The sequence below is a fragment of the Equus asinus genome, chromosome 22, assembly GCF_041296235.1.
Source record: "Equus asinus isolate D_3611 breed Donkey chromosome 22, EquAss-T2T_v2, whole genome shotgun sequence".
Lineage (NCBI taxonomy): Eukaryota > Metazoa > Chordata > Mammalia > Perissodactyla > Equidae > Equus > Equus asinus.
In genome coordinates this window covers 23,661,567-23,686,922 of record NC_091811.1, presented here as the reverse complement: position 1 = coordinate 23,686,922, position 25,356 = coordinate 23,661,567, and the positions used below count along the sequence as shown (strand labels likewise).

General features: G+C 40.5%; 1 protein-coding gene and 1 long non-coding RNA gene across 3 annotated transcripts; one reads left to right on the top strand and one right to left on the bottom strand.

Moving 5' to 3' along the window:
* Window positions 1-1,560: 1,560 nt before the first annotated feature.
* On the bottom strand, window positions 1,561-17,172 carry LOC139041615 (uncharacterized). 2 transcript variants are annotated; one of them, XR_011497079.1, is made up of 4 exons: window positions 16,899-17,172; window positions 8,686-8,827; window positions 5,460-5,657; window positions 1,561-4,095 (listed from the first exon to the last, which is right to left on the bottom strand). It is a non-coding gene; the product is annotated as an uncharacterized lncRNA (long non-coding RNA). The 2 variants fall into 2 exon arrangements; XR_011497078.1 differs by lacking the exon at window positions 5,460-5,657 and having other exon boundaries at window positions 16,899-17,160.
* A 1,325-nt stretch (window positions 17,173-18,497) lies between these two features.
* LOC106834117 (uncharacterized) lies at window positions 18,498-22,659 on the top strand. Its single transcript, XM_014845591.3, has 7 exons — window positions 18,498-18,782; window positions 18,990-19,301; window positions 19,454-19,516; window positions 19,877-19,924; window positions 20,899-20,946; window positions 21,434-21,484; window positions 22,412-22,659. Coding segments are annotated over exons 1-7 (594 nt in total). The 5' UTR covers window positions 18,498-18,712; the 3' UTR covers window positions 22,414-22,659.
* The last annotated feature ends 2,697 nt before the right edge of the window (window positions 22,660-25,356 follow it).

Sequence of the window (25,356 nt, the reverse complement as noted above, 5' to 3'; positions counted from 1 at the left end):
AAGCAGAATGACATGTTACAGTGGTTCATAGCTTGCCTCGAGGTGTCAGATACCAGGGGTTTGTGTTCTAGGTACAGCCACTCGCTAACCGAGTGACCTCAAACAAGTAGTTTAACTTTCCACTTTGTTCATTCATTATGTTCATAAATTGGGAATAATAGTACTTACTTCGTAAAATTGCTGTGCAGATAAAAATCAGTTTTATTTATATAAATTAAATATACATATACCTAGCCCTTGGAACAGTGATTGGCACAGAGTAAGCGTTCAATAGATATTAGCTGTTATTCTTCCAGATTTGATTCCTTAATTATACTTTGCTTAAGCTGAGCTTACTGTGAGTGGGCATTCCTCAAGTACATTCCGGCAGCTCTGTGTAAAAGGAGGGAATAACGTGGAACACAGACTTAAATTGAATTGAAGACCTTTGTTGCTGTTCTGAAATTATGTTCTTTATTTCTCACTATTAAGCCATATTGAAGCACCAGTTCCAGTAGAGGAAAACCAGCTATGCACCTTTCATCTATTTGACTCATCTGTGTTCCTTTCAGAATCCATCTAGGTTCTGGCTCTTCCTCTACCAACATGCACAGTTCCTGTCTCTCTTCTCTGCCATGCTTTCCTTCTTAGCGCTTGTCCTGTATAGCATACAAGATATTTATTTATTTATTTTTTACTTCCTTAACTTGTCAGTTGCTCCTTCTACAATATTATGCTTCATTAGGGCCAGTAACTTTGTTTTGGACTTTGCTTGGTTCCTAGCAACCTAGAATTCTAGCACCTAGAATAGTTTTTGGTACCTTGCAGGTACTCAGTAAATATTTGTTGAATGAATTAAGTCTGGTATGTATATTTATCTCATGAAAATTTCTCTCTCGTGTCTCTTAGTTTTATTCATACTATATTGCGAGAAGACCAGGCAACTGTGAGTGAAAAAAAATTAACCAAGCTCATTTCCCTGTCACCTCAGGACCTTTGCACTTACTGTTCCTGCTGCCTGGAACACTCTTTCTCCAGATCGCATATGTCTCTCTTCCTCACTTTGTGGAAAGCCTTTCTCAGAGAGACCTTCTGAGAGACCCTGTATAAAATAGCATATCCACTAACTTCCTCCAGACCTGCCACCCCAGCACTATCTGTTACATTTCCTTAATGATTTTTTCCATACTACTAATCCCATCTAATTTATCTATATTTACTCATTTATTGATGTTTCTCTTCCTTCACTACAGTGGCAGGAACTAACCTGTTTTATTTTCTACTGGTACTTAGAACAATGTCTGATACTCAATATGTATTTGTTAAATGATTTAACATAGATGTCAGAATATGTAAAAAGGATGGCAGCATTTAGATCTTCTTTAAAAAATAATTTACCCCTTTTATAAAGGTGAGCTATGCTCACTTAATACAATTATTATTAAAATAAATGAGAGACATCCAAAATCTTATTATACAAGTAGAATCACACAATATATAATTTGATAGTGTTTCCTTCACAGTCTTTCATATGTGCCTCTTATGCCCTGTTTTTATTAAGTTATAGGCAAGATGAATATATAATTTTGCAATTTGCTCTCCCTCTCATTACAGATTATTATATTAAAGGTGTTCCCCACATTGCTTTTAAAATCAAGATGGTGTATTGCCAATGCAACCTTAAAGCACAATTCAAAATTCTATATTTTCTCTCCCATTCCTTCGTGAGTTAAAACTCTTTTTTTTTTTTTTAAATCCCTGAACTACATGGTAGAAAGGAGGTAGATATACAGTTCTAGAAAAGAGACTGAGAAAGAGGAATTTCCTTCTTTTTCTTCTAGTAAGAGCATCTCCCTACAACACCCACTGCCTTCACAGGGCAACACTCATCCTTGGGGTTTCATATCTTCATGCCTTCCTTGAAGCCTTCTAGCATCAGATAGAGTGCCCCTCATGCACACTCCCCATTAAACAAATGGCATTGCAATTGGCTGCCTGCTTGCTTCTCTTCCCCTCTGGATTGTGAACTCCCTAATGGCAGTGATCAGGTCTTATGCACCATTACATGTTCAATGCTTACCTCAGGGCCTGGAATATGATACTCAGGTAATTTTTATTGAATGAATGAATGAAAGCCCATCATGGACATGTATGATCTCATATCTTAGCCTGTACTTGCTTGAAGTGTTTTCCCCCTCTTTTTAAGCATTTTACTCTTTAGACTCATTGTATGACACATTTGTCTTGCCCATTTGATCAGAGCTCCTTGAGGATAAAGAGGAGAATCATGTCTCTTTGGTGCTTGGAACAGTGCCTGACTCAGAAAATGTACTCAACCGATGGTGTGGGAATGTGTCCAGAAATCGTAAGGAGCATATATTCTTCCTTATCCTCCTCATTATCATCATCAATATCTTCTTTATGGCCCTGAATTTACTAAGAGGGGTAATAGTGTGTCCCTGCCTTGGTAGCAATTATGAGTGTAGGCATAGAAGGAAAAGTATAACAACAACAAAAAAGATAAATGACAAGCTAAGTGCCAAATTCGTGATGCAAACTGCAAGTTCTCTGGGAAGAACAGATTGTGGGTTCGCCTGGTTGGAAGCAGCTTCTTGGGACTTGATCGACATGTAGGACTCAGCCAAAATGAAGAGGGTATGGTGGGGGCTGAGGTGATGAGGCTCAGGGCCCAAAGCTGAGCCACACTGCTCTGGAGGCAGCCTGGATCTGGGCGCCAGCTTTATGCCCTTCAGAAACTGGGCAAACAGTCCAGGCTCAGGTTACACTCAGGAATGGCTTGGGAACTCCAATGGAGAGTGCTTCAGCTCTGTTCCAGCTCACGGTGGAACAGTTGAGGGGACAGGATGAGAAATGGATGGAGTGATGTGTGAGGACATGTGCACCTGCACCTGGTAAAGCCTTCCTTTGTCTCGTTACTTCTCAGAGTTTCTTCAAGCTTGCTGCTTCTTTTTTTCCTCTCATCTTGCAACTGAGGCCTAGTTTATCGCTGATCTTTTCCTTTGTCTTCTTCCTTTCCTTCTAACAGGATTTATTGACCCAGCGTTCCAATCTTCCTCTCATTTTCACTGTCCCCATCCCCTAACTTTATTTCCTCAACAGAGGAAAACTAATTTTAGAGCGAAACCGTAATCTAACAGCTAATTGGATTTTGCGAGCACTCATGTTTCCACAGTATACTTTTCAGCTACAGAATATATTTCATCTTTTTCCATTTCTGTGGGTTTTTTTCTTTCAAGTTCCATGGTTCTTTTAGCTTTATTTATTATGATTATTTTGAATAAGAGGACATGGTCGTAATGATGTGGGTGGGTCTCTGATGCGTTGTGCTTGCCATTTCTTACAAATCCTTCCACTGAATTACTAAACTGTCATCTCTGCTCAATTCCCAGCATACGCAATACATTTTTATTTGAAAGTGACAGTGGTATTTAACATGATTCCAAGTTACTTCCAACTTATAATCTTCCTCCTTTTACCTTTCTCATCCTTGACTTGCATTGAACTCTTTGATTTGGTCCCTTATGTGCAATGACTCCTGCTCATTCAGCCCTTGATCATGGTCTCAATAATTTTAGTGGATCATCAATCAATTCTCTTTTACCAGAAAGAGACTTGAAAGTGGGGAAGGGCCTGGGCCTGAGTTTTGCTTTATCTTCGCACAGCTGACCTCTGCTTTGTTTCCCAGCACGTTTCCCCCACCCCCCAGAGACTAAAGGATGCCTGCCATGAGGAGAACGACCTTGGCTCTCTTATTCCTGCTTCCTCTGCTCCAAGGGAGTCCAGTTCCAACCCCAGGTAACTCAGTTGCTCTCTGGGCCCTGAAAACTCTGCCTCCTCGCTGTTCCCTCTGCCACCAGTCAATTTTTACATTTTTTGCATTTTAAGTATGCTTTAAATGTTTCAGTAATGCTTGGTATTTCCAAGGTGTTGAAATCATGCTTTCAGGAAATCGTGGAGACAGCCTGGTTTCCTGGTTACTAGCTTCCTCACTCACCTTGAGGAACTCTCCATGAATCCCACCTGTCTGGCTGAGCTTTTTGGTCTGTTTCCAACGCCAGTAATTATTTCATTTGTATAGAAATGTTTTTTGAGGATCTGTAATAAATTAGACATAGACTTTGGTTAAACAAAGCCTGCCAGGATCATGTTGGGTGAGTGACAAAGAAAAAGTCTTGGAAGCAGAGCATTGGGTAACGCAATTAAGAAATATTAGCATTAAATCTGTCATCAAAATTGCAGTAGGGGAGGCTGTGAGGATTTGTTTGCCTTCCAGACTAAAACTGTTTGGGGCCTGGAAAATAATAATAACAAAAAGCAACATTTGCATCTTTTTTTCTAGAGATCAGTGTAACAATTCTTCAGATGGGGCTGTATCATACTGCTTTTCCCCTGGAGGAAGCAGCTGAAGGACACAATAAGTGGTAAAATCAGGGAAGGATTCCAAGGCTTAAATTTACTCTGGTGTTGGTAGGTTTCTGCCTCCTTTGCTGGTGAGCATCTCTGACCTCAGCCTTGGACGGTGGAGGAGAGCCAGAGACAGAGAAAAGCCATTGTGGGAGTTCTAAATGACTCTTCTTGAGCTTGCTTGGATATCTCACTTGCGTGCCTCACCTGCCACCCTTAATAACTTTTGACTGAATGATAATTCTTCTAACTGAGATGGCAATGTGAAAGTACCTGGAAACAGAACAAAGTTAATTGTTCTATATCAGTATTAGACATGATCACTTCTACAGTGTTCTTTTTTTTTTTTGGTGGGGAAGATTGTCCCTGAGCTAACATCTGTGCCAATCTTCCTCTATTTTTTTGTATGTGGGATGCCACCACAGCGTGGCTTGATGAGCGGTGTGTAGGTCCATGCCCAGGATCTGAACCTGCGAAGCCTGGGCCGGGTGAAGCAGAATGTGCAAACTTAACCAATACACCACTAGGCTGGCCCTCGGTGTTCTTTTTTAATATCAACAATAATAAGGATAAATTTGGATAATGACATTCAGTTTGGTCTGCAGATAGAACAGGACCATAGGACTGGTTTTATGGGAGTAATTCAGAGTGTGTTTGTGCTTGTGAATTCCCAAACGTCTCAGTTATGTCTAAATGTTTTTCTTTTATCTGAGGAAATTCTCATTCCTGACAGGGGACGCTAGATAAGACAAGTGACAGGGAAAAGGCATCTGTTCCATAACTGAGAAGAATTAACTCTTTCTGTCACACAAGCAATGTAGCAAAGGCTGTGCTGTCCAATACCGTAGCCACTACCAGTAGATAATTATGTAAATTGAAGTAACTAAAATTACATAAAATTAAAAATTCAATTCTCAATAGCCACATGTGACTAGTGGTTATGGTACTGACAGTGCAGCCAGAAAGCATTCCCATCGTTGTAGAGATGATAGAGGACTTCGGGCGTGCCCTCTCCTCTCGTGTCTCAGAGTGAGGGAAGTGGGAGAGAGACTTACACAGACTTTGCTGAAATGCTCAGTTTCTTGCTTGTGTTTGGTCGATTGCCTTTTATTTAGTGTCTTCCACAGGGAACAATGCCCACAAACTAAGGCATACCAGTGGAGAATTCAGTGACGGTTTGGAACAGGATTTCCGTTGGGAATTCTTTGAAGATTCATTTGAACCATTTAGTGAAGAATCCAGAAAAGAACCCACTGGGAAAGCCAGAGAAACAATCAGGAGAACATCCTCAGGATCACCCCAGTACAGTTGGGAAGGCAATTCTGATTATAACTGGCAGTAGACCAGCAGCCTATTTGGGAATCCAATGGACAAAGAACGTGAAAAATATAACAGGAAGAAAACTGGCAAGGTAATTCCTCTTTTGAATATTGTTTGAAGAGTCTGGGACTCTCCCTTTACTTCCAGTAAGATTTTTCTTTTAAGACTCCCTTTATGGCCTTTAGTGGGATTACAGCAGCATCATTATCCCCTTGGGACTCTGACTCTGTTGACACTATGCTCCCAATCAAGGCTTTTCCTGATCTAGGGATAGCCGGAAAATTTAAGATTTATCCTGCTTTCTCTTGGAGTCCCACAGGCATGATCTGGGGAAAGGCTACTATGCCAGCACTGTGTAAATGAAGGCACCGCACTTCCTGGGGCAGGTCGGGTGACTGGGACTTGTGAAAGAGGGGATGCGGTCAGCAGGCTCTAGAATCTGATTTCATTCTCTTGGGCCATCTAGTCACAGGGGACCCCAAGACCACGGTAGACAAATAGGGTCTTAAGATCACATCAGCGTTAATCTCATGAACGTTTTATCCCAGAGAGTATCTTCTTGTTCTTTATCAAGCTTTGAGAACCTACTCTCTTCCAGGCCTATGGCTAGGCTCTGGGGAACACAGAGAAGATTTAGATAGGACTTGCTTCTCCAGATTGTTATAGTCTAATATTCTGTGATTCTATCCCACGTGCTTCTGTAGCAGAGTATTTCTGGAATGCCATGACTGGCTTCTCTTCCGATGAGACTGTCTCTAGTATTAGGTCTATTTCCTCTGGCTGTCTTCAAGTGAAACAACTGTATCTTGTTATATATATTATTGCAGGAACAGTTAGCCTTGGGATGGAATTAGCCAATTATCAACACCTCACCAGAGTGATACATTTGTTACAATTGATGAACCTGTATTGACCATCATCGTCCATCGTCTACATTAGGGTTCACTCTTGGTGTTACATGTTCTATGGATTTGGACAAATGTATAATGTATAATGTAGCTTCCATTACAGTATCATACAGAGTAGTTTCACGGCCCTAAAAATCCTCTGTCCTCTGCCTATACTTCCCTCCCTTCCCTCTAACTTTTATACATGTTTATTTTTCTTTGTCTGCAATAACTCAAATGTCAGACTTTCTGATTTTTTATACTCCCTCCTACTCCTTTTTCACATAAAGGACACTGGGAAATCAACCACTAGAAATGAGAAGGGAGAATTATGTATTCTTTGATCCCATCACTGAAATTACCATATTTTTTTTTTTGTAGCTTCTATGTCTGAAACTCCATGACTAATAAAGATTCCAGATCAACTAATTGCGACTTTCTGTAGGATGAAGATGGATGTCTTCCTGATAGCACATTTCTTAGGCACCCATTGCCTCAGGGCTTCTCTGAATCCAGTTTCTACTATGCATTTAGAAGTGGAAAACAAGAATTTACTTTTAATGCCTTTGGCATCTCAAAGAGAGCAAAAGAGCTCCTCCCATAGAAATTGATAATGTCCTGTGGTGGAAAGAACACTGGATTTAGAGTCAGATTTTAGTCCCAACTCTTCTATGTGTGCTTAGTAGGTGATGTTGATTGTAGTATTGGCTATTTATTGAGTCCTTACTGAGGGCAAGCACTATTCTAAATCTTCGCCACAATCCTATGAGGTAAGGTATCCTTATTCCCGTATTACTTATGGGAAAACTGAGGCATAGAGATGTTAAGGAATTTGCTAAGAGGCAGTGTTGGGATTGGAACTCAGACAATGTTACCTGATCTTTCTGAACCTCCCTTTCCTTCCCATTAAAATGAAGGTATTGGGCCATTTATTCTCTAAGTTTATTTCTATCCTAAAACTCTATGGGTCTGCGAGGTTTTACAGATGGAGACACGACCATGAAGGGTGTTTGGTTTCACATAGTAAACATGAAAAGTAAGGTTGGGTGCCCTGGGTAGCTGTTTTCGTCAGGACAGCAGGAACTTTCCTTTCTGACTCTCTGGTTTTCTTTTTTGTTTTGGGCATGAAAAAAAATGTTTCATTTTTTTAAGGGCATGAATGTAGCATCAATTGAGACAAAGGAGGTAGTATCTGTTTCTTAAAGGGAAGCATGGATTAACCCATTTTTCTCACTTCACTATCAAGTCCTGAAGATATTCAATCAAATTGGATTGATCTTCTGCTATATGAAGAATGTGGCTGGGGATATAGAGAAAGGGATTGACTTTGCTGGGCACACTGGGGCTCCTTGCTGCCCATGGAAACTTGAAGGAAATACATCAAATTTTCTCTACCATTGATGCTGGGTAACTGCCCACACAAGGCCACTTGGATGAGGCACCTTAGTCAAATCACAAAGCCCTTGAAGGCAAAATACTGGTCTACCTCTTCTTCCAGAAACTTTTCCATGACTAATCTTTAGTGGATTCTTGTAGTTCTTAAAAAATATTTGATGGCTTAAACCATCAAGTATTTTTCTGTGCCTTAAGCAAGAGAACTTGCAAGCTTACGTGCTCGCAGTAGGACTTCCCAGCTAGACATAGAGCTTGAACATGAACAAAGTGTTTGCTTTTATGTGGGTGGGCTGTTCTTCATGGAAGTAAAGAATGGAATAAGTGGAGAATGTATTGATCTTAATTACTTGGAAATGCATTAGAATTTGTCTTACTTTTCATTATTTCCTGCTGTAGGTATAAAATACATTAGGAAAATGTGCTTGTATGTATTTCTCCATAAGTGATGGTGAAAAAAAATGCCAATCATAAGACGTTTTGGGTTTCAAAAAGAAAGGATGAGTAATTGGATGCATCCTAGTATTTCCAGAGAAGACTTATTCTGGATGAGCTGACTGAGGCTCTTCAGAAGTCATTGTCCATTTAGTCCGGCATGATTCAATGTGAAAAGAATTCTAGAGGTCTTGGTCTACGTCTTAGTATTGTACTAACTAGCTGTGACCTTGAGCAAGTCACTTACCAACTTGAATTTCTATTTCTTTGTTCAGTACTCAATACGTATTTATAGAGGCAGCAACACATTCCTTCTGCTTATATCCTCTGGGAAATGCAGTCTTCATATTGTGCCATCCTGTGCCAGCTAAGAATCAGGGATGCTATTACTGTGGGAGAGAAGAGGAGAATGGGTACGAGGGAGAAAAAGCAATCTCTGTCTGGGGTACAAACACAAACAACTCTTGGTCCTTTCCTAAAAGGTGCTTACTTTGGTGGGAGAAAACAGAAGTGTAAATAGGGAATCAAACATATTTTTTGCTACTCTTTGCTGTCATTTATGCCAACACTTCTACCATCTGACACTTTCATTCTCTTACTCCCTTTTGTCTCCTTTCCCTCTGCCTAAACGATGCCCTTGTCAACTGTTACAAAACAAAGTTCAACTGAGTAAATTTTTAAGGTCTTATTGGCTTTATTCAAAGATTCATGAATCAGGCAGCATTCAATCCAGTTGACAAAAAGAAGCTCTGAGGAGCCATACAAAATGGAAGAATTTTATAGGCAGAAGGGGGTGAGAACAAGGAAGTTATACTAAATGAAAAGGCAGGTTGGTCTTTGCAAGGTCACTTTCCTTTAGGGGATGGGAGAGGTCTATTAGGAAGATAACCAGTGCTGATCAGGAGATTCCTGATTGACTGGTTTAAGATTCCATTTCTGGGATAGCTGAACCTGTAATTAAGTTAAATTTCAGGGTGTTGACTTAGGGCTTAGCATAAGCAATTCCATTTTGAGTCTGCTTTCTTGTTTTTAATACTCCTTACCTAAAAACTGAAATAACTGCCCCCCTCCAAAAAAAAAAAAACCACCTCGCTTTTTCTGTGGATCTCTTTGCCCCTCTGCTTACTTCCTGCCCTATTTTTCTTTATTCTTGACCTCTCTTGGCTGTACCTGATGCTGTTTACCATCTCCTTGAAATTCTCTCCTTCTTGTTTTCTGTGTCCATCTAACATTCTGGTTTTCCTACTTCTCTAACTTCCGTTTCCTTTGCTGACTTTTCCTCCATCTTCCTAAAGGAAAGCATTTCCCTAGACCAAGCTTCTGCCTAGTCCTCCTGGCTTTTTGCATCTGTCTTGGAATCGTATCCATTGTTTGGTCATGGTCATCACTTTGAGGGAAATGAATCACGCATCTCAATGCATAAAGCAAAATCATGATCATAAACCAGAGCCTCATGGGCTTCAGCCTCATGTTTTTTACTGCCTGTAGGATAGTTCTATCAAGGTTCTCTTAACAGGAGTATTGCCAGCAAGGCCTTTCCATCTTCAAAATTGCCTCCTAATTTTCATATACCATCTGGAATTTAGAGACTAATGGCTTAATAGGAGTTTTGCCCACAAGGCTCAAGATTCTCTTAAAGCACCTAAATTCCACTAGCCAAACTCATCTTGCCCACTCCTGCAAATCCACTCCTCACCAACCTTCTACTCCTCCCAATACCATTCAGAAACTTGCTCCTGGTTTGAACCCTTGTGTATGTCATTGGAATAATTTGTACTTTACAACCTGGAGTCCTTTTCCTTTCTCTGGACACTCGCTTCTCATATCAAACATGTAAACATAAATTGCTGATCGTATTGCTTACTACCTTCATGGTAAACTTGCTACTCAATGTCTTGCTTGTGCTGCTGTGATGATCCTCTTCTCTTCTTTCCTTTATATTCTTTTCACTGCCTGTCTTCATGCAATATGAATTGGATCAGTTTAAGCTACTAAAAAACCTTAGATAACATGCCATTATCTACCAATGAGTCAAATCTCTTTTTTTTTTAAAAATAGAGGAAAGGATTTTTTTTTTAGAACATATGTAGTTTGACGCTTTATTTTTTATTATTTTTTTTTAGATTTTATTTTTTCCTTTTTCTCCCCAAAGCCCCCTGGTACATAGTTGTATATTCTTCGTTGTGGGTCCTTCTAGTTGTGGTATGTGGGACACTGCCTCAGCGTGGTTTGACGAGCAGTGCCATGTCCGCGCCAAGGATTCGAACCAACGAAACACTGGGCCGCCTGCAGCAGAGCGCACGCACTTAACCACTCAGTCACAGGGCCAGCCCCTCAAATCTCTTTTGTCTACCATTCTAAGTTAAGTGTTTCATTACCTGGCCTCAAATTTCCACATTCTCTGGAACATACCTTTAAGACAAATTAGACTACTTGATGTTTTCTGAACGTGTCCTCCACTCTCCTATCTCTGTGTCTCTGTGTGTTTACTTGGACTATGCCTTCTTCCTGAAAACCCTCCGTTTTATCCATCGTTCTCCCCTGATGAAATCTATAGAGTCTGATTAAAATGCTACATCCTTTATGAAGGCTCTCTTGAACTTCTATTAACCAGAAATACCTTTAGACTCAGAGATGTAACTTGTTTGTCTTTGTGTAGCTAGAGTCCAGCATAGTTTCTGATTCATTGTGTTGTTCAACAACTGTTGACTTAATGGACCACCATTAGTTGAATATAATCTCTATCCCTTCTGGATCACTACAAACCTTGTACTTATCTTAGGGCTCTTGTCATATTACATCTTATAATTCATTTATTTTTTTCATAGCTTTGAGATATTGGGATAGTAAAGAATTTTTCACAAAAGAGCTGATCCATAAATGTGCCTTTAATGAATGAATTCCAGGAGCGGGGAGGTTGGCTTCTTAGCCAGAATGTTTGCTCAAATGGTTAGAACTGGTGCTAAGAATTAATTTCTCCTAAGATTATATTCTGTAACCTTTCTACCTCCGCTACTAGATGGTGTGATTCTTGGAGGCAGGGTCCATTCAACTCTGCATCCCCAGCACACTTTCAGGCACTTCATATTCATTCAACTAAACATTGGTTCAACAAAATTGTTTGGGTAATGTAATCATGGTGGAATGGTAGTGGTATGATTCTCTAAGGAAGGAGTAGGGGACAGGCCAGGTGGTCAATGAGACTGTAGCACTGTTGGGAGGAGCCACAATTTCGGGCTCTTCCTAACAGAACAACAGTACTCCTGTTCTTAAGAGAGATTCTCTTAATATACTTTTTTAAAGAAAACGGTACGAGGCAATATTGCTGGAGGAAACTCAGTGATCAAGAGAGAAAAAAAAATGGTATACAAAAGATTTTGTGACTTTGTTTTGATTGCCTTGGGGATTTACCAAATACAGTAATGGGGATTTCCATTTCCTATCCATCCTTTAACCTCCTTTCAGCTTTACTTAGTGAGTGTTAGGGTGGTTAAGGGATGGTTTAAAATGCATGAGCTAATTTGGTTCAACAATAATGGGCAAGGCACCTACTTATGTGTTGTTAGAAAACATGTCATAAAGTTGTATAAGTCTATGTCCCTGTCCTCTGAACTGTCAATATAGTTGAGGCAGAGACAAAAGGAAGGAATTAATCCTGAACTATCAGAATAATTGCCCTTGACACCAAGATGATGAGTAGAGGTGAATCTGTATAAATGATGGGAATTGACTTTGAGCCTTTCTGCCTGGACTGAATTCTGCCTCTACCTGTTATTAACTCTGTAACTTTGGGCAAATTACTTAAATTCTTTGTGCCTCAGTTCCCTCATCTGCAGTGACAATAATTTACATGCCTTTTAGAATTGTTATGAGGATCAAAATGAGTAAAGTACTTAGAATTTGTAAAATACTTACCATTGTGTTTGGCACATAGTAATCATCATTTAGTCATTATTAACCATTATAATTATTTTTAAAATTTTTATTTGTGGTAAAAAGTCATAACATAAAATTTGCCACTGAACCATTTTTAAATGTATAGTTCAGTAGTGTTAGGTATATTCACATTGTTGTGCAACAGATCTCTAGAGGTATTTTATGTTGTAAAACTAAAACTCTATATCCATTGAACAACAACTTCCATTTCTCCCTCTTCCCAGACCCTAGCAACCCTCATTCTACTTTCTGATTCTATGAGTTTGACTACTTTAGATACCTGTATAAGTGGGTCTTTTTGTGATTGGCTTATTTCACTTGGCATAATGTTTCAACATTCATCATATGACCTTGCTTGTTCATCCATACGACCTCATTCATAGCATGTGACAAAATTTCCTTCCTTTTTAAAGGCTGAATAATATTCCATTGTATGCATATACCACATTTTCTTTATCCATTCATCTTTTGATGGACATTTGGGTTGCTTCCATCTCTTACCTATTGTGAATAATGCTACATTGAACACGAATGTGCAAATATCTCTTTGAGATCCTGCTTTGAATTCTTTTGGATATACACCCAGAAGTGTGATTGCTGGATTGTATGGTAATTCTATTTTTCACTTTTTGAGGAACCTCCATATCGTTTTCCACAATGGTTGCACCATTTACATTCCCACAACAGCGCATAAGAGTTCTAATTTCTCCATATCCTTGCCAAGATTCATTATTTTCTGTTTTCTTTTTTTTTCTTTTAAAGATTTTATTTTTTCCTTTTTCTCCCCAAAGCCCCCCGGTACATAGTTGTATATTCTTCGTTGTGGGTCCTTCTAGTTGTGGCATGTGGGACACTGCCTCAGTGTGGTCTGATGAGCAGTGCCATGTCCACGCCCAGGATTCGAACCAACGGAACACTGGGCCGCCTGCAGCGGAGCGCGCCAACTTAACCACTCAGCCACCGGGGTCAGCCCACTGTTTTCTTTTTCTTTTTTTTTAATAGCGGTCCTCCTAATGAATATGGGATGGTATCTCATTGTTATAACTATTTTTTTTCTTATCAGTTAGCTGCTGGAACCTCCCACCCTGTCCCAATGACTTAAAAGTGACTGATCTTGAGGCAAAATAGTTCACAGACAGAGACATTGTTGTCAGTCTCAAAATTTCCCATGAAGATATGTACTAGTGCCAAAGAAAACATGGGCCTTAAAACTATATTCAAACCCAGTGAAATCCACTTTTGGTGTCCCATAGTGTGTTTCCTTCCTTGCTCATTCACCACCAGGCAAGACTCTCAGTCAAATCTCAGGAATCATCATTCTTTTCATTCTCCTCTTCTGTCTCCTTTTTGTTTTTTAGCATAGGGGTTTTGACTCTGGGAATTCAAGTAAAAGGCTAGAAAATCAACTCTTGGGAGCCTATACATATCTCTTGGTGGGGGTGCCTTGCACGACATTCAATCAGCCACCTAGTCCCTTTAATCTCACCTTCGTAATGTCAGCCTAACCTGCAGTAGCTCTTGCCTGTGCAGTGTCACAGCTGACCTGCTTTCTATTTGTGCAGGTTCGGTGAATCTTATTACAACAATCTTTGATTCAACAACCTCAATGACTCCATTTTGCTGGCAGAATAATGACTCAACTCTTTAGTTTTTGAAGTTCTCCTTGGTCTGGTTCCAAATGTTATTTCAGACTCTCTCTCACCACCTCCTCTCCTGCTACCCCCTTTCCCTCACCCTCTCACTATATTCTCCAATCAGAAACTTCTCTGTAATGAGAATAGTTAATCTTACAGTTTTAATTCATTCTTCAGGGTCCATTTCAAGCTATAATAATGATAGTTGCTAATCATTGATTGTTTACTATGTATATGCCAGTTATCAGTTTACAGAGATTCATTCATATAATTCTCCCAAAGACCCTGTGAAATGATAACTATTATCACCTGTATTTTGCAGACAAGGACAACTGAAGGATAGAGTGAACTGGGCAAGCCCAACTTCTCACAAGGACCTGGACTCATGTCTAGACTCTCTTAAGTCCAGAACCCAAGGTTTTAGATACTATTCTACTGCTCAAACAATGGATTTGATGATGGTTTCCCACCAACCCCTTGTTAGAATTCAATACAAATGAATCATCATTTATTTGGCAACTGCCCTGTGTAAAGCACTATAACAGACTCTGTAGGAGTGGGCAAAGCACAGTTGATTACGATGGCTCCAGCCTCAGCGCTTCACAGCCTAGGAATTAATATGTTCTTCCTCTACATTTTCAAATTTATTATAGTTGACATGACATGACACCTTGGACATTCTATTCATGGACATTTTTGAATCTTTCAATACACTGATACTTCCTTTTGCCTAGAGGCCTTTCTGTTTACTTTCTGTCCCTCCATAAATCCAGAGAGATGTTTATTGAATTCAAATAAATCCCACTCTTACTTCAACTTGTTCCATCTTCCCCATGGAGCTTTGCAGTGCAATGCTCCTTTATGTTCCCACTCTAAAACAATATTATCAACTCACTGGGGACCCAGGCCTTTTTCATCTTCAGCACCCAATAATAGTAGCTAATTTTTATTATTTACTTTCCTTATTCCAGGCACTTTACATGAATACATTAATTTAATCCTTACAGCAATGCAATGAAGTAAAAACTGCTTTTATCTCCGTTACTTAGAAGAGAAAACTGAAATACTGTAAGTTAAGCAACTTTCCCAGGCTTGCCTAATTATTACTGGCAGAGCCAGGATTTACACTCAGGCTGGTGGACTCCAGAGTCTGTGATTTTGACCTCTTTGCCTCTTCGGCTCCAGCCACTGCATTTCACAGTGACTCTGTAAACATTTGTTAGATACCAGCTTTTTCTTTGTATCCCTGGCCCTGCATTAGATTTCTTAGTATCTTATTATAAACTGCCTTTGTAATATACATCTGTTGGCTTCATGGTTATAACTTTAAAGAAGGAATCCACTTTGGGGCTTTTTTTGAATTGCCCAAAGTACTTAGTGTAATTGTTGGGTCACTGAACAGATGCTGGAAAAATGCTTGATCTGACCTTAGAAGACCGGGCTAATCCTTATCCATATCTAATCTGTGAGGTCAGATGGCCCAAGTCACAATATCTTTATCCCCTTCTGGGCTCCTTGTTCCCCAGGGGAGAAACTTGAGTCTTAGTCTCTGGCAACTGCTTCCTGAGGGGAGAATGATCATTGGGGTTTGAAATCATAGAGGCATCTTGCCCTGGGTCAAATGCCTGGTTCCATGCAGGTGCTTCAGCGCTTGTGTCTGTTGAGGTGGGAATCAGGGAAGGACAGAGATATATCCTGCAGGATATCACTTCCAGCTCAACCCACTCGCCAGAAACTGATCTCGGTCTGAAAAGAGTAGATGCAAAGGCTTTTGAGTTCCTTTAATGTCCGGGGGAAACTTTCCATATTTTCTGCCAGGCCTACTTCTTAGCATGTAATGTACAAATCAATTTAATACAATCAAATTAATACCACATATTTTCCAGAAGGAAGGATGGTCATAGTTTTATTTTTTCCTGCTCTAATCAGATCAAATCTGTGATAATTTCCTTTAATTCTGGTGTTTCCTTTTTAGAAGACCGTAGACAAATGAGATCAGAGACTAATGACCAGGAGTCATCTAGTCATTAATTTATTTATCAACATTTTCATTACTGCCAATGTAACAGACGCTGTGTTTGGTGCTGGAGAAATTTGAGAGCACAAGATAGGGAAAAAACTCACACTTTTTTAGGGTAGTGAAGAAACTAGAAAGTAAAACAATAGCTACTTTTGACATCTGAAGAGAGAAGAAGGACCTAATTTCATAGATGTGGCTCCCAAGAATAAAACTGAGGCAAACAAGTTGAAATGACAATAAGGCATATTTTAGCTCTTGGAAGGAATAATTGTCCAAGGATGAACTATTCGTTTCAAGGTAGCGAGTTCTCTATCACTAGGGCTGTCCGGCCACTTGACAGGCATGCTATACAATGAAAAAAAATACTCTTATATTTAAAAAAAAGACATTGGGTGTCTGATTGAGCTGGATACAATTTAATATGCCTTCAAGCCTTGAGATTACCTGATTCTATAACATTTCATGCCAAATGTAAAGGCAAGAAAGTCAAAATATTTTAATAATATGAAACAGAATTATAACCCTGTTTAATAAAAAAGTCCCTATAATTATAACCTTACAATTCTATTAGATCTCACCTTAGCAGAGGCCTGGTTCCTCCCTGGGACCCACTGTGCCGATTACCTCACAACACTCAGGGGGTGAGAAAGAGTAATACGACTTCAAGGGAAATCAAATTGCTCGTATATTTCAATATAGAAGTCACCAGATAGCCACTTGTTCACTGACTCTGGGGGAAACTGAGGCATATAAAAGTGGTGCCATGACCTTTGGAAGAACATCTGAAGCAGTGCCTACAATTTTAAGTGGTTAGCTACAAAACAAAGCTTCTAGAAGAAGCTGGTCACTTCTGCCCCTTTAATACCTTACCTCCTAAGTCCAGCTCTCCTCAGAGAATTCAGAGATTCTATTCTGCACTGTTGGAAGTCGATTCTGCCACTTTGCTGAAGTAGGAAATATTCTCAGATTGTGGCTGATGCAAACACAATTCCCCCTGCTTCCACTGGCAGGTGATTTACTGGGTTATTGTCTCATTTGAATTCAATGTTTGTTGGTGTTATTTGCCTAGAGTTTTTCATGAGCTTCTTGCTTCCCAAGCTTCTGACCATTGTGTTTGGGTCACGCTTCATCGCACAGGACTTGCCAAGGAAATTTAGTTTCCAGAAAAACAAAACGTTCTCTAATGGATATGTGTGTTTTCCCCCTGCCTTTAAGGTGAAGCCTGTGTAGTGCCGCATTTCACAGGACAAAGCTAGCAATGAAGAGATCAGGGAGATAACTGGGCCGAGCGGGGTGTGGGGGATGGACAGACCAGGACGGGTCCGATGGACAAAGGGTCGACGACGACACAGCACACACATAGTAGAGTGGTCGAAGGCCCTAGCGTCAGAGTGCCCAAAGATTTGCTTCTTGATTCTCTCACACTTACTGTGTGACCTTTCCCTAACCTCCCTGTGCCATGGTTTCTTCATTGAGAAAAGGAGAATAATAAGATTACCTTAGGTTTGGTATTAGGATAAAATAATGTATGCCTATGGCACATAGTTAAGCACTTAATAAATATTAGCTCTTATTATTACTATTACTGAGAGATTTCTCTCAATGGTATTGCCAACCCTGAGGTTTCTGAGGCGCAGGAATCAGCTGTGACCATTTAAGTAAAGAAAACTGAGACTTAAAGGCCTCGTGGGAGTTTGAGCCTGTGATGGGACTTGTGCGTTAAGCGATAAACAGCTCCTTTCCGATAAGGGTCGTAATTGAGCGCTGAGACTGGTTTAGGTGAGTCAGTCCCTGACTCTAGCAGTCTCAGCTTATTTTGCATCTACCGTGAGGGTTAGAGTCCGTGCTTCAGCCGATGCACGGCAGCTTAACAGTGCCCCCTAGAGGCCTGCGAGGGTCACTAGCAGGAGCCACGTCCACACGGCCAAGAAGTACTTGCTGTTAATGACAGCTCTAGAGCGTGAATATCTGCAGGTGAATCTGGAGTCATTTAATCTCTCAGCTTCTAGGTTCCTCACCAGAAAAATAGGGATTATAATACTTCCCACATATGACCCAGGTGAGAATCAAATAAAATAGTAGCACATGTGAAATCTTAAAATTTTAGCTATTTCTGTTATTATTATTATTGTAGTAGTAATTACTCTTTGAGAGACCCGCTGGTGTTAGAAGATTGTTTATAATAGGACTCTGCCTTATAATCAAAGTAGCCAGCAAGCTGTGACCAATATTCTTAGTCACCACTCTGATACAAAGCAGCATTTCAGGGGCTCAGTAAAGCTTCAGCCTAGATGACAAACTTGCAACTTTAGGCCAGGAGGGGAGTCGTCCGCGACCTGCTGGAATTTCTCCCCTGCCTCTCTGAGAAGCACATAATTGCTGCTAATGGTAATGGGGCAAGGTGACCTAATTTCGCAGTTAAGGACCTTATCAGAGTTTTCCTCCAGCTCCTCCTTGCTTCTCCCTCCCCCAGCGTTTCCTTTTCTTCGCTCCAGGGGCGTTCACATTGTGTGTGGGCGAGGCTTGCATTTTTTTTTTTTTTCACCACCACCTGGGAATGCCGCCTTCAGGGACCTAGGGCTGAGGGTTACATAAAAGCCCAGCGAAGCTCTGGGCCCAGCACCCCTAAGACCTGCCACCTGCCTCCACACCTTCGAGAGGCTCCTGCACTCCCCACCGGCACCATGCTCAGGACGGCCCTGGTCCTCTCTGCTTGGTTCGGTCTGGCTGTGACTTACCCCATCGCATTCCAGGGTAAGTGGACTGTTTGGACGTCTTTAGAGAAGAGGGCTAAAATCCTTTCACGGTGTCTGCCGTGTGTATGAGTACGGAGAAAGGGGCAGACAGAGACAGAGACCTGCAGTGAACATCATAAAATGAAATGGGTAAAATTTATATCAACTTGGGCTGGAGGTGGGTAGAAAGCGCTTGGGCTGTCTTGTTCTTTTTTGTCTCCTTTAGAATTCATACACATTATCAATGACCCGGTGCTATCTGCCGACCCAGAGCCAGTGGTTGTCCTGGAGCCTGAAGAGCCGGCTGTTGTCATAGAGCCGCTCACTGGTGGAGAGCTGGTCATTAACCTAGAGCCAAGTGAGGAACTAGATTTAACCGCTGACCTGGAGTCGACCACAGACCTGGAGTCGACCACAGACCTGGAGTCGGCCACTGACCTAGAGTTGACCACAGACCTAGAGTCGGCCACTGACGTAGAGTTCTTTCGTGGTGGAGAATTGACTACTGAAGCGTATTTGAAGAACACACAGGCTTTTGGTAAGTGAGGTTTCTGGCTTCAGAGGGGGCCTGGGCAGGAGTTGGTGGGCTCCCATCTTTTGCATTTCTGAGGGAAAGTCTGCTTTCCTCCAGTGTACTTGATTCCTTTCATAAGCTTGTAATCACACCTGTCTTCCATTTTGTTTTCCTAGAATTGTCTACTGCTGTGGAATCAAGCACCCTCAGCTTTGAGAAAGAAGCCACTGAGGCCACAGGTAAGAATTCCTGTCTTCAAGATTCCTCCCTGCCTCCCTTACCTTGTTTATAGCTCCTTGCAGAGGAATGTCCTATGATAACTTACACATTTGGGGATACTTTTGGTGCTTTGTTCTCTGAGGTGGAGTAAACTTGGCCAAAAGAGCTTTGAAACTTGAGGAAAATGGAAGCATTTTCCCAGATTGTCAGGAGATGAAACCAGTTGAATACCAGCATAGCTCCAGCCCAGAGATCTGCCCTGACTGATCTCCAGGACCAGCCTTCTGGGCTTCTCTAAAGAGGGCGAGCTCCTTGGTATCTCCAAGGGTTGATGGATGTGGTGGCAAGAAAAACGTTAACAATTTCCTTTTCTTTTCCAGTTGACTACAATTCAGTTCAGCCAGAGAGCTTTGCCAACAAAGATTACGGTAAGTGTAAATCTTATGTGAATTTAGACTGAACAGAAGAAAAAGAGACTTAGAAGCTTCATGAGTTAATCAGTGTTTCTATCTCTGCTCCTCTCTCTCTCAAGCCTCCATCAGTTTTCATTTTTCTGTCCACCACTTAGCCAAGGGGTCATAAGATTCAATGTCTTCCACTCCTACAAGCAAACCCCAACAGTTTGAGGGGTGCCTGGGACTTTTGATGTGAAAGAGCCTTGGACCTTACGTACAAAAGCAAATTTCTAAACAATTTGATTCTTATGTCTACAAGTAATAGCTAGTACATATTGAGATCTACTGTATTCCAGCACTGCTCTAAGTGTATTGGGAGATTGCAGGCAGTAGTGGAGGAATCTAGAAATTGTGTTTTAGTGGAGGCTGGAGGGCCCATTAAAAAGGGTTGGTTCTCTGGCTTTAAATTCTTGCTGTTCCACTAACTGTCTTCCTCAAAGAATATACCTCATTTGCAAAAATGAAAAACTCTACCTCAGGATTGTTTTCTAACTAGCCAACCTGTAGTGGTTGATTAATAAGTTAACGTAAATGAATGATGTCCTCCATCCCACCCACCCCCACCCCTATCCCATGGAGCAGTAGGAAAACTCTCATGTTTGACTCCAAGAGCAAGAAGCAGCCTCATGGCCCAGATCCCTCTGATCATTTCTGCTAATATCTAGACCCCATGGCCTGCTTATCAAGAGAGGCTTTCTGACTGCGGCGATTACCAACAAACCAAGAAACTTTGTTATTGTTTTTTTTCCTGTAATGCATTTATTTTATTTTTGTTTTTTCCAGTTTTATTGAGGTATAATTGACATATAACATTGTATAATTTTAAGGTGTACAACACAATGATTTGAAATATGTATATATTGAGAAACTTTGGTTTTTAATAGGAAGAGAAAAATCCATGGAGGTTTTAACCTTTTAAATTAAGAAACTTACTGCTTTATTTCTAGAAGTTGTCACTGCTGCTTATTTCGATGAGCCCATCCTTGTAGCATCAGGTAAGTCCAAAGATCTTTGACTTTTCTGCCTATTATGGTCTTTAGGGAATATGTTTGGGGAAGCTTTCCAGAACAGACTCAAGAAGGGGCTCTCTGGTAGGTACTCTGCCCGTGTTTACACCCTTCTCAGCCAGGAGCCACACTCACTGAGCTGAATTTACTTTTGGGCGAGAAGAGAGAATATGGCTCTTACACATGAGGATATAACCGGTTCACATGCTACTCTCAGGGCTTCCAAGTATGAGTGTAGACCAGCCCTTCACCCAAATCCTTCTCATGGAGTCCATTTGCATTCCATTTCCACCGGGAAGATTTCAGGCGTGACAGAGTGCCATGGCAGTTAGGAGAAGGAAAGTTTCAGTGCCACAGACTCAGTGGAGTCCTATGTTAACCAGGGCTACTTGAGGTTATTGGCTGAATGCACACAGTGAATGCTAGACACACATTACTGGAAGTGAATAAAAACCATTTCTTTACTTAATTGCAGATGAGCCCATCACCTCATTTGGAAACGACGAGTCCGTCTCAGTGCTTTTTTGTAAGTTTCTTCTGTCTTGCCCCTGATATCTTACTAGAGATTTGATATCATTTTCAGTGCTGTTTTTTTTTTTTCTGAGGAAGATTTGCCCTGAGCTGACATCTGTTGCCAATCTCCCTCTTTTTTTGCTGGAGAAAGATTGGCCCTGAGCTAACATTCATGCCAGTCTTCCTCTATGTTGCATGTGGGTCACTGCCACAGCATGGTTGACATGTGTTGTAGGTCTGTACCCAGGATCTGGAACTGTGAACCTGAGTCGCTGAAGCAGGGCACGCTGAACTTAACCACTATGCCATGGGGCTGGTCACTTAAGTGCTGGTTTTAATCCACTGGGAAAGAATTCTAAACAGTTTTCCCAGATGCTGAGATCAGCTATAAAATCTAAGGTGGAGGTTAAAGACAACCTCTCTTCTCTCTGAGGTTTATCTTCCAAGTCTGTCTGGATTTTCAGTAACCAAATAGGCATAGGGTAAATAAGTCCTCTTCCTTGAGTTTCCCAAGATTCCTTTTCTTCCTGTTTTTCTCTGAGATGTGGATTCCAGTCCAGGCCACGGAATCTTTTTAAGGGAGAACCTGAAGAAAAGGCATCAGGTTTTCTGATGCAAAGAACATGTAATTCAGTTAAAAACGGTAAAGCCTTGGGGCCCTGAATCAGAAGGTGCCAGTTCTAATACTTGGCCTCACTCTTGGCTTTTTTGGAAGCCACTAACATGGTCTCTTTGTGAAGTAAAATGGATACCCAGACAGTGTGTAAATATCTCATGTAAGGCACCAGGAGAGGAAGGGAGAATGGAAATTTGACCTTAAAGAAATTGAGTCTCATGCTGACGGTCACAGCAGGAAGTGGGAAAAAGATGGGCCTGATCTTCTGAGCACTAGGTTCTCTTGTTTCTCTTTGTAACCCCTGTTTTTTTGTTTTAAATTTAGAAAATGAAGCAGATTTTCCGTTAGCTGTGCCCATCACTCTGCTAACCACAACTTTCTAAGAAGATTCTGAGCTTCTGGACAAGCCTATCATTTCAGTATAGGAAATTGAATAATTGTAAAAGACTATGAGATATAGGATGTACGCAGCTGAAGATAAACAGAGGAGGGAATTGTATACAGACAGAAGAGGGGCATCTCTTGACCATGCCCGTTTAATATGGGGTCAATAAATGTTCCTTTGAAATAAATTCTGAGAGGAGTTTTTATTTTATGAGGGAACAGATTACTTAGTTGCCTTGTGTTAGTACCAGTATTCATTTATTCCTCTTTGATAGATACTTTATAACCAGGCTCCAACTCTTGATGGCTGCAGGAAATGTGAAATGAATCTATGGAAACTATCTTAGTTTTCCTATTCCTGCTGTAACAAATTACCACAAACTGAGTTGCTTACGACAACACAAACCTGTTATTTTACAGTCTTATAGCTCTGAAAGGCATCTCACTGGGTTAAAAACCATGTGTCAGCAGAGCTGAGTTCCCTTCTGGAGTCTTTATGGAAGAACCCATTTTCATGCCCACTTTCCTTGGCCCTCTTGCATCTTCAAAGCCAGCAATGACCCGTTGATTCTCACATTACATCACAGAGTCACTGACACTGACTCTACGGCCTCCCTCTTTCACTTTTAAGGACCCTGAGAACACATTGGGCCCCACTTGCATAATCCAGGATAATCTCTATTTCTAGGTCAATTGATTAGCCATCTTAATTTCCCTTTACCATGTAATTTAACATATTCACTGATTCTGGGAATTAGTAGGTGAGCATCTTCGAGGGCCCATGATTCTTCATACCACAGACAGGATAGGACGTCTTAGTCTAGAACTGGTTTGGTTCAGTGGGGACTGGGGGTGGTAGTAGAGACAGTTACCCAACCTTTTCTAATGTTTACGCTAGATTTTGCAAAAGGGTATATATGTGTTTATGTAAAATTGTTGGTATTGCACATATTTCTGCTTTACAGTATGTATATGTAATTGTGTAAATAACAAACAAAAATGGCAGAAATTTACTTTAGAGTGGTGTTCAGATTTGGGAGTGGGAAGATACCGATTCAGTGATATCTCTGCCACTTAGGAACCCCAGCTGCCTCCTGTAAAATGAGTCAACTGTATCAAAGCAATTGAAAGTTCCTTTGTGCTCCTCAATGATTTCAACATAGGCTACACCAATGCTTGGAATCATTAACTTAAAGAACTATTAACTTATTAGTTTGTCTAAGGGAGAAATATTCTGTGTTCACTAGTGGTTTTTATACAACATGCAATATATCTCTCACTCTTATGATGGATTTGTACCAGAACACATGAGATTTTTGGATTCCTTGTCTTGCCTTCATCAATGGCCTTGTCTCAGGGCTTCTCTTTCAAATAGCAAGGTAGTTTCAAGGCCTCCACTGATCTCTTTTAAGACTATAAAACTATTTCCCTTCTTCCAGTCTCTATTTTGCCAACTTCTTTTTCCATTTCCTTTTTAATTTTAAGCAGATTTCAGCATGGAATTTTATGATAGACCATTGGAATTACTTGTGAAATTTAGCCAGGAGAAAGTATTAGCGGACTCAAAATAGGCAATCAGTATCTATCCAGAATGGAAAAAAAATTCATTTCAGATTCCAACTGATCAGTTAAAAGTGGCAGCCTAGGGGCTGGCCCCATGGCTGAGTGGTTAAGTTTGCGTGCTCTGCTTTGGCAGCCCAAGGTTTCACCAGTTTGAATCCTGGGCGTGGACATGGCACTGCTCATCAAGCCATGCTGAGGTGGCATCCCACATGCCACAACCAGAAGGACCCACAACTAGAAAAAAAAAATACACAACTATGTACCGGGGGGCTTTGGGGAGGAAAAGGAAAAAGATAAATCTTTAAAAAAAAAAAAGAAGTGGCAGCCTAGAGAATAGCAAGTTGAGAGCCCAACTCGGGGATTGGTTGAAGGGAGAATTTGTAGCACGTGTGCTGAGTATTTGCTGATCCTGGTGTAAGTGGTAGTTGAAGCTATGGGTTTAGATGAAGTCACTTAGGAATAGTGTATATATTAGGAGGAGTAAGGCACTGGAGAGAGCCCTGTGGGAACTTGATACACAGAGCAGGGAAATGGTGAGGAGCGCCACCCAATTACTGTCCTCATAGTAACAGCTACCACTGAGCTGAGAGGTTTATATGAGTTATTTGCTCTATGTCCAAGTTCTGTACAGTATTGATATTACTAATTATATGAAATCAATTAATTTTACCCAGAATTAATTGTACAAAATAGTAAATAACATTTAACATAAATTTTGTACCATTTATATATAAATATAAATATTGGACAAATTTTGATAATGACGTAGGCTATTCTGTTTCTGTAATCCAGAAGGCCCCCCAATTTTCAAGCATTTGGTTTACTTTAGATCATTTATATTTAATGTAATTACTGATATGTTGGTTCTCAAGTCTGTCATTTTACTTTTTGTTTTCTGTTTATCTTGTTTTTTCCCCCCTGTGTCTTGCCTTCCTGTGGGTTACTTGAATGTTACAAAAAGACTTCATTTTGACTTATCTATGGTATTTTTTAAGTGTATCTGTTTGTACAGCTTCTTTTAGTAGTTGCTGTAGGTGTTATGTTATATACACATAATGTATCACAGTCTAATTGGGTTAACATTTTTCCACTTTGAGTGAAGTGTAGAAATCTCACCTCTCTGTACCTTCCTCTGCTTATAATTGTCTTAAATATTTCTCTACATACACGTAGACCCATATCAAATAGCATTATAAATTTTTGCTTCAACTGTCAAATGTTTAGAAAGCTCAAGAGAAAAAGGAAGATGTATCTTATTTACCTGTATTTCCCCCTTTCTATGTTTTTCTTCTTTCTTGATGTTTCAAAGTGCTTTTTATCAT